This window comes from Mchenga conophoros, linkage group LG3 (assembly GCF_057382185.1).
Source record: "Mchenga conophoros isolate Kocher_MC1m ecotype Shallow Benthic linkage group LG3, M_conophoros_male_GT1.1, whole genome shotgun sequence".
NCBI lineage: Eukaryota > Metazoa > Chordata > Actinopteri > Cichliformes > Cichlidae > Mchenga > Mchenga conophoros.
In genome coordinates this window covers 44813177-44823409 of record NC_140528.1, presented here as the reverse complement: position 1 = coordinate 44823409, position 10233 = coordinate 44813177, and the positions used below count along the sequence as shown (strand labels likewise).

At 37.9% G+C, this 10233-nt stretch overlaps 1 protein-coding gene across 1 annotated transcript; it reads left to right on the top strand.

Annotated features, from left to right (window-relative positions):
- On the top strand, positions 1-3078 carry LOC146578920 (uncharacterized). Its single transcript, XM_085267860.1, has 2 exons — positions 1-608; positions 3066-3078. Exons 1-2 carry the CDS (start codon positions 1-3, stop codon positions 3076-3078), a joined length of 621 nt encoding a protein of 206 aa, XP_085123986.1.
- The last annotated feature ends 7155 nt before the right edge of the window (positions 3079-10233 follow it).

The following is a 10233-nucleotide window of genomic DNA, read 5'->3' as shown; positions in this document are numbered from 1 at the left end:
ATGTGTTCACTTTTGTGCATACACTACATGTGTTCACTTTTGTGCATACACTACATGTGTTCACATTTGTGCATACATTACATGTGTTTACTTTTGTGCATACACTACATGTGTTCACATTTATGCATACCCTACATGTGTTCACGTTTGTGCATACACTACATGTGTTCACATTTATGCATACGCTACATGTGTTCACTTTTGTGCATACGTTACATGTGTTCACATTTATGCATACCTTACATGTGTTCACTTTTGTACATACGTTACATGTGTTCACATTTATGCATACCTTACATGTGTTCACTTTTGTACATACGTTACATGTGTTCACATTTATGCATACCTTACATGTGTTCACTTTTGTACATACGTTACATGTGTTCACATTTATGCATACCTTACATGTGTTCACATTTATGCATACCTTACATGTGTTCACTTTTGTACATACATTACATGTGTTCACATTTGTGCATACCTTACATGTGTTCACTTTTGTGCATACGTTACATGTGTTCACATTTATGCATACCTTACATGTGTTCACTTTTGTGCATACGTTACATGTGTTCACATTTATGCATACCTTACATGTGTTCACTTTTGTACATACATTACATGTGTTCACATTTGTGCATACCTTACATGTGTTCACTTTTGTGCATACGTTACATGTGTTCACATTTATGCATACCTTACATGTGTTCACTTTTGTACATACATTACATGTGTTCACATTTGTGCATACCCTACATGTGTTCACATTTGTGCATACATTACATGTGTTCACTTTTGTACATACACTACATGTGTTCACTTTTGTACATACATTACATGTGTTCACATTTGTGCATACCCTACATGTGTTCACATTTGTGCATACAATACATGTTTTCACATTTGTGCATACATTACATGTGTTCACTTTTGTGCATACAATACATGTTTTCACATTTGTGCATACACTACATGTGTTCACTTTTGTGCATACAATACATGTTTTCACATTTGTGCATACACTACATGTGTTCACTTTTGTGCATACCCTACATGTGTTCACTTTTGTGCATACACTACATGTGTTCACTTTTGTGCATACACTACATGTGTTCACATTTGTGCATACGTTACATGTGTTCACTTTTGTGCATACATTACATGTGTTTACTTTTGTGCATACACTACATGTGTTCACATTTGTGCATACATTACATGTGTTCACTTTTGTGCATACACTACATGTGTTCACTTTTGTGTATTTATGAACCTCCTGGAAGAAGAAAAGGAGCTGAAAATAGACTATTAACTTTACTGAAGCACAATAACTGAAACTCACCAAAAGGAGCTTCCTTCTACAAACAGTTGCTGTAAACATAAGCGCTGTGACTGTGATGTGTTTATGAAGTACTATGAGTGGTTTAAAGCTCCATTACAAAGTGACTATGTAACAAGTACAAGTTTATACTTATATTCGGTCTTTCCATATACAGTTTGGTCCACTGAGATTTTAGTCAGCCTTTAAAGGCAATCATGTCTTCTCATCAGATCTCTTCTCTCTCTGTGGTTTTATTTTCTGCTGTGTTTTCAGGGTTCTGAATGTGTGCAGAGATAAACTCAGCATAAACAAATCAAACAGGTTCACTTGTTGTTTGTGGCACAGAATTTTAAAGGCTGGTACTCTGAGGTCTGAAGTAAATCTTTCACATTCACATGTGTTTCTAACATGTATTCAGGGCTGTGTTAGTGTTTTTTAGAGCAGCAGGGACTTTGTACAGAAATGTTTGACTGATGTGTGGAGACGTCAAAGAATAGCATCTATACATTTGTCAGTGCTGACGCACAAACCCAGTGAGTCATAGGCTCCTATTGTGCATTCAAAAACAAAGTGGACAGGCAGGTTTTCAGTGTAACATACTAAAAATAAGTCATTATGTTACACAGAAGATATATCTTCAGTGCTGTCATGTGACATTTTGGACATTTTGCAGTTTATGGTGTAGTGCAGATAAATCTGTACACCTTTGCAACTTTTTTTTTAAATAATAGAACCTATAACTTTAGAATAGTTTGAGACCTTTGTTAAATTTGTTGCAGGATAAACTTTTTCTTATTTTGGTGCTTCCATTGTTTGTTGGTCTATTTAATGTTTATTGAGTGATTTTTATTAATAAAAACTGACTAAACATTTAGGAAACATTTAAAAATGTTGTGGGAACATTGATTGTTAATTAGGAAGACAGGAGATTGAAATAGTTTCTACAGGCTGAAGAACAACTGGATTCAGCATCTGCACATTCCTTAAGAGAAGCTCAGTCTCAGGCTATCAGAGGAAACACTTAAATATTTTGTATGTCAAAATGTTGATTACAATTTAATTAATTCTGTGCAATAAAAACAAGTTGAAAAAAAATCACAGTCATTATTTACTGAAGTGATCTATACTCTGAAACACAAACATTTTTCTTGGTTTGTTTTATAAAAATTACAATGACACACGCACAACTTAAATATGTAGTGGTATACAGGCATATTCATTCATTCTTTTTGTTTCACACATTGTACAGCAGTAATTCATGTCCTATACACAAACCTTCCTTTCATTTAAAGCAACACTGTTTCATGAAAAGGAGCAGGAAGAAGAATAAACACTCATACCTATACAGTTCTTTCTGATCCATACATAACTGATCTATATCTCATCTCTGTGCATAATGGTGACACTGCTGGAGTAGCATCCCAGTTCCATATCCGACTTGCAGCTTCACACTAATACTCTTCCAGTCTACTGTATCATACCTTGCCATTTTCCCCCTTGACATTTGGAAATGGTGTCTTTCATTGAATAAGTTTGGCTAGTTGTTAGCAAACACATCATAACAGACCTTCGTCCCCAGTAATTGTCCAAATCATGAAGATGCCTGATCATTACGACCTTGGCTTCTTCTGGTGTTCAATTGAGCTTTATCGTCACTTTGCAATTTCTCGTCCATGTTGCTTGGATTTTCTTTTCTTTTTTGTGAGATGTTTATTCACATATACTCCACTTCCCTTCGGTTGTCTAGACTGCCTCAGTAGCTCAATTTTGTGTTTTTGATTCACAAATTTTACTACTATTGCTGGAGGTGCCCTGGCTTTCTTTATGGGAAGGGTATAACACGCTGCGACGTTGTTGCTATGCAGGGGAAGTTTTTTGCTCGCAAAAAGCCTCCACTACCTGACGCTCTAGTGTTTGTTGCCCCTCCACCAGGGGCTCATCCCCGCCAGACTTCACACCATTCTCAGTGTCAGTAGCTCCAGTGTTTGGTTTCCAAACTGGTAATAATCACGTCCTCCAGTCCTGCATGCAGTTCTAAATCGTCCCTCTCATTTCTAAGACCTCGATTGTTTTATCTTTTTCCTTAATCAAGCTTTTTAATTCTTTGATTTGGTCCATTAAAGTCGTTAACATTGCTTGTTGCTTTACTACTCTCTCGACGTCTGTTAACAACGAGTTGAGCGACAGCTTAATCTCCTTCAAATCTCCTTCAAATCCTCACCTTTGCCATATTCTCCTCTTTGTTGGTTTGTCTTTTGTTTCAAGAAAAATCTATTTGACTTAGAGTTAATCACAAAACCTTTTCTGAAATGCCAATCTGGCTGTAACTGCACTCGCCATATTTGGCAGCATTCAGCATTCTATTTGTATACACTTCTAAGACTATTATAACTGAGTTATTACCACATTGCACAAAATATCTTTATGTGAAAGAAAAATAGTTAAATCAACCTCTTTTTAATTTATTTTTAGGTACATGATGACGACTGTGATACCTACATGTTTGGCTGACGAGTTATTTACAATGAAGCAGTTAAAATTACAAAATTTAATTTGACATAAAACAACATGGTTGCCCCGAAGCGCTTTTAGTTAAGGCATAGAGATTAAAAATAAAAGTACATGAATCCTTTGAAGAGGGAGTAAAACCTGTGAACAGATCTAAGATTTAAATGCAACACACAATAACAAATTAATGAATAAAAGATGCATACAGATTATATAACATTTGAATGTAAATGACAAGTGATTTTAGAGCCTGAATAATTTATTTCTTGTTTTATTTGTGCTGAAACAGACTAGGAAGTCTGTATTTTGTTGTATTATCTTCAAACAAACTAAATGTTGAAGATAGGAAGCATGTCTGATATTTGTGTAGCAGAGGAGCAACAGTGGGTTCACAAAATGCTTCTTTTTTGCTCTCCTCACTGACCTGTAAAACATCCACATAAAGACATACAAAGTTTAAGGATGTCATGAAGAGCAAACCTCCAAAACCTGAAATCCTTTAGACAAAAAGCCTTCACATCTCGAATTACTCTTTGATATTCAAAATATATATGGTACCTTCTCCAGTGTCTTCCATTTGTGTTACTGATTCACAGACAGCATTAGGCAACATTACCTAAATTAAAAAAAAAAAAATAGGAATAACCCTGTCATAATCTTGGATCACATGTTAGCTAGTAGAATTGGGGATCTTGTGAAAATTGTTAGAGTAGTCAATAGCGATACATAGAAACACGTACACACTACAGACAATAAGTGTCATAAAGTGAGATGTTGCAGACTTAGCTTTAGAAATCTATGGGTCAAATCATCACAGTTTAAACCTGTGAATGTAAGTGTTTCTGCCTATGAATTTCAGGGTTTGTCTTTTATTTTCAGTTTTTGAGTTCACTTTAAGGAAATACAGATTTCTCAGCCCACACTTTAGACGCGCCCCTGCTTGAATGGATGCAGCAAGTCAGAGGCAGGTACCAACCTGGAATTTTGTTTTAACCAAATTTAACAAACTCAGTGAAGCACAGTCAAAGGCAGCCTATCTAAAAAATAAAGAGATGTACCAACAAATATAATAAAGTCATCACTGTGTATGAGCAGGATTTGAGGAGAGAAGACATGCAGCTTACCTTTTAGTTTCTTTGAAATCACGACTGAAAACCAGCTTAAAATGCACTGAAAGTTTGTCACTAACAAGGACACCAGATCCCAGAGAGACAAAGGAGTGAATGCAAAAAAAGAAAAGAGAAACCACCTGATTATATGGCAGAGAAGCACCGCAGGTGAGCTACCTGCCAACAGCGCTACTTCTTCTTTATTGTTATCTCTTTGTATTTATAAAAGTGTTGTATTCAAGTCACACACATTCACATTTTAGTTCTCTGTTTCCTTGTCTTTTTAGGAACTTTTGTGATTTTTCACGGTGTCCTGTTGATCAAAGTCAAAGTCAAAGTCAACTTTATTGTCAATTCTGCCACATGTACAGGACATACAGAGAATAGAAACTATGTTACTCTCAATCCCTAGATAAAATAGCAAATAAACATTTAAATATAAGAGTGATTAAAAATGCAAGTAAAATAATTAAAAATTAAAAATTAAAATAAATACAATACAATTTTACATATAACAAGAAAGCTATACAATATACAATATAATGGGTAAATGGCATTGGGTGTAAACCAGGCAGAGTAGTGCAAATAGGCAAATAGTGCAAATGGAGATTTAGTAATGTACGGTAAGAGATAGTGTAACAACAAATTGATTGATACCATACTAGAATTTCTCTTTTTTCATCTGACTTCTCAAAACTGGAAGTTACTGGCAGTCGTCGGTATTTATTCTGGTATACTTGTAATTACAGTGCACTTGTTGTATTCTGGCAGCTAGGTATAAACTCGCTGCCACCTCCTTGATTCCATATCAGGAATTAATACCAAATACGCCGGGCATATTGAAGCAAAACAAATCTATCTTGGTCCCAGTATTCATATGGCTTCTTTTCAAGTTCTTTATTAAAGTTTATTCTTTCTGTTTCATGACAAAGAACAAGCAGAGTCCATGTGGGTTTCATATTTTCTTTTTGTATAGCTGTCTGATAAACTCAGATTGTTATTGATAACATCTTTGCTGTCTGAAATAGTTTACCTCCATTTTTCAGAGCAGAGATGAATTAAGATTATTGCATTATCCTTGGCATTGTTTTAAGACAAAGGCTCCAATTAGTAGATCTATGACTCATTGGATAGCATACCTTGTGTTTTTATGGAGAGAGTGCAAATATAGAATTTGAAAACAGTAATACAGACATGCATGAAAATCTAATTTACAGACCTCTGGCAAAGTGTTACGTATCTGCTTTATGTCTGTAGTGTTTTGGTTGCTTCTACTGAAACTAACTTTTTAATATTCAAATTGATTAAAAACAAAATAGTTTTTTATAGACTTGCTTGACAAATATATTACGACCCGGCTCAGAAGCCGCCACATAAAAAAGGAGATGAATACCAGAATGTTAGTGAGAAGAGGTTTTATCTTAAAATGGCATAGCAGGTTGGCTAAAATGGCTGGTACCTCCAAGGCAAAGACTAGTGAGCTTCCCTGAAAGCCTGCCTCAGGTCACCTTTTATCCACACCTGATTAGGTCAATTAGCAACAGCTGAACCCACTGAAGAGATTAGGGGCTGCAGAGGGAAGTAACAAAATATTACAAAGAAATAATCAACTTTCGTCTTTGAATGACACAAATTACCCAAATCAATTTTATACATTTTTATTCTTCACGTTTCAGCACAGTTGTTTGCTTCAAAGTAAAACAGCTTTGGTGTTGTGCAGGTGTGCAAGTCTGCTCAAAGTAGACTTGCACACCTTGCACACATTTAAAAAAAGCATCTAACTCTTCATAGTCGCAAACAATAACTAGTTTCTTTTTTTTTCGACTAAATCTTGTGTTCATCAACTGAATACTGTATTTCATTAGATTTTAAATATGTATTGCCACAGTATCCCCATTGAATCCAGTTGTTAAACATTACAGGAAAAGATTTTCAGCTGGATCACCTTCCACACATTCAGTGTCACATTTTAATCAGAATATTTTTAGAACAGGACTTTTGACTAATTAGGTGATTGAGGGCAATATGTTGCACTGGATGAGCTGAAAAGTTTTTTTTAATACAAATTAAATAAACAATTATATTATTTCCATCAGCCCCAAAGGCAGAACTAGATACTTTCTATTCATCAGCTGTAACATGTGTCATAGCGAGGCTGCTTCCTAACATTTGTTTTATATTTTCATCTTGTCTCACTCCACCTATCTCATACGGGTAAAGATAGTAATTAATAATTGAGTGATCAAATGCATAAATAGCCTATATAGAGTGAATATGTGTTTGGGGGATTAATTCAGGTTCAGAGTGGTAGATTTGGTCAGACAGACAACAGATAGGCATAATCAAACTTAACAGGGAGATAAATAGTTATAGAGAACAGCGTCACAAAAAACCCCCAAAATTTTCAGAAAACATGACCTCTGACCTCGAGATCACTGTCATTCAAACGTATCTGACATTTTTAGGAGACTTTCAGGTGATGCACCTATGCTATCAGTTTGAAAATCCTACATCACCACATTTTCAAGTTATCGTGTTCACAGTGTTGGGTGTCCACACCGCCCGCCTGCGTGGCTGAGTGTTAATGGCGACCTTTCTTATACACACAAATTTAGCAGGCTAACACCCTGTGTAAGGTTTATGTCACAGATGCCCTAAAATCATTTTATTTTTACAACAAAGCAAACTAATCCTTGATGCCAAATTACAGTTGTTAACTTGCATTCACGAACAGAAAAAGTAATTTTAGTGGCTGGATGTCCAAATTTGGGAACAAAAATATCATTAACTGGGCTCCTGTTTCCGGCTGGACAATAATAACGGTAAGACCTCGAAGTCAAGCGCGGGAATCAGAACAAAGGAAGAGGAAGCAGAAGAGAAATTGCAATGACCAATAAGAGAAGGAAATATGTGTGCAAGTTCTGAAATGATTGGGGAAAAGAATTTGATTTCGTCCAGGACATCTCGAAGGGAAATGCTGCCTCCAAATATTGAACCATGACTACCATCTGTTGCACAGGTACTGGACAGCTATATAATTTAAATTATTTTGTCTGATAAATAAACACTGTCAAATTCAAGTTTTTTTTGTGTGTATATGTATATAACGACCCATATAACGAACAGCCCTTTTGAATGTCTCCCTAATTCCGAGGTCTCAAGGTTGGCAAGTATGGTTTACAGCTCCATTACAAATGAAAATGTAACCAGTTCGAGTCTATATTTAAACACAGAAGAATGCTGTGATATGTTAAAACATATTGTACATTTGAACTCGCTCCAGCAATGGTGTTAAATTCAGCTTTTGTCATGACCTGGGTAAGTGTCTGGTGTTTTTCCGCCTAGCACCTGTGCTTTCCTGTGCCCGCCCCTGTGGGTGGAGCCAAAGGCCCTCGTTTGTTTTCCCCAGCTGCAATCCATTGGAGGCAATCACTGAGGTGATACTTACGCCAGCTCAGTCCTCTACTTACTGCCAATTCATCTGCTATATCATGGTGGTAACCTGCCCTCCTTGTCTCTTGTTGGGCATGTTTTTGCCAAAACAAACAAACTGCTAAGCAGTTTCAGGTTTGTTACAGTAGTTCCAGAATTACACTGTGGTAAGAGAAAGATACCACAAACGTGTGTGTGTGTCCTCCACTACATTATTTAATTGTTTTTACATTTTCTAATATTCTGTTTAATTATAAAAGTAATGTTATAACATAGCTTAACAAATAAATAAACACATCTGTACTGACTAACTGTTTGTGGATCAGACTGAAAGGATATGGACACATGTGTAAATCAAGTAGCTCAAAGCATTTTCTAAGCAGTTTGTAATACAGTCAAGACCAATAATCCAGGCATTAGAGATCCTTATTCTTTCACTGTGTTACAAAAATCCATCCTCTTCCGCTTATCCTTTTCAGGGTCGTGGGGGGCACTGGAGCCTATCCCAGCTGCCTTAGGGCGAGAGGCCGGGGGCACCCCACCTCTGAAGTGGCCCGAGCAAGCCCCAGGCTCCAGGCCCCGATAAGCGGCCGCCAAGGAATGAGCCGGTGTGTACCTGGACGCCCATCCCCGGACACAAAGAACCACCAACGCACCGACACCTGAGGGAGTCCGCCACTGGCAGGGGAAGTGGTGGTAGGGGGAGATAGGCCTCCAAACCTTGGAGGGCCTGAGATGTCCCCAGAGAGGTGGCGTCTGATACCCAACCTGACATATAGACACAGAAATACAGGCACACACAGATACAAACATCCATTCCCACCCTCATGCTCTCATATGCACTTACTCCACACTCAACCAACGTGGAGACAGACATAAAGAGACGTTGTACACACGATCAGACTCCCCAAGCGTACTCTACAAACCGGGTCTAGGTACCCTTGCCCCTGGAGGGGGGAACTGCACCCAGACCCAGGTGGTGTTACCCTTTTCCCTGCGGTGGGGGGAGGCAGACCGCCCCGACTCCGTAGCAGCAGGGAGGCCCCACACTCCAGACCGCAGTCGGACGGCCAACTCCTCCTCCTAGGTTTGGGGTCTTCACACACCCCCGTTCTCTGTTAGCCATCAGGGCTGGGCGGAGGTGTTGGCCGTCCGGTTGGGTTCTGGGATGCGAGCCTCTCTGCTACTACTGAGCCAGGGGCGATCTGCTTGTCTCCACCCCAGGGGAAAGGGTAACATCTCCTGGGTCTAAGTAAAGTAAATCCGTTGGGCATCTTTCCAAACGGGAAGGGAAAAAAAACAAAAAAACCCCCCAAAAAACCAAAATTGGAAGGCATAGAGAGGGGATAGCCTAACATATGGAACAGGAAGTGACCACCGTGTATTCTATTTAGTTCAACAAAGTAACTGTATTCTGAATATCACCTATTTAAATGGTAATGGAACGGAATACAGTTACTCATATTTTGTGTTTTAAATACATAACGCTGGTACATGTATTCCGTTAATCCCCAACACTGCCTATTAAAACAGGTTAATATTGGAGGGGAGTTAAAGGGATCTGCTGGATTGATAGTGGCCTCCTTGCTGTTCGTCAAACAAAAATAAAACATAAAAAAACAACAGATTTAGGATTCACAGCAGCCTCCAGCTCAGTCTCCTGCTGCTGTTCCAGTTATTTTAGTTTTCATTCCCAGATTTCAAACATTCCTATAACTGGGAATAAAAGAAAGAATGTCCAACCCACCTATACTTACCCTCAGCAGGCAGTAGGACGTCATCCAGAAACTTATCTTAAAGCAAAATGTGGAAGAACATTTGATAACAGTTCAGTTCCTTTTGTTTATTTTGCCCCATGGAGTCACA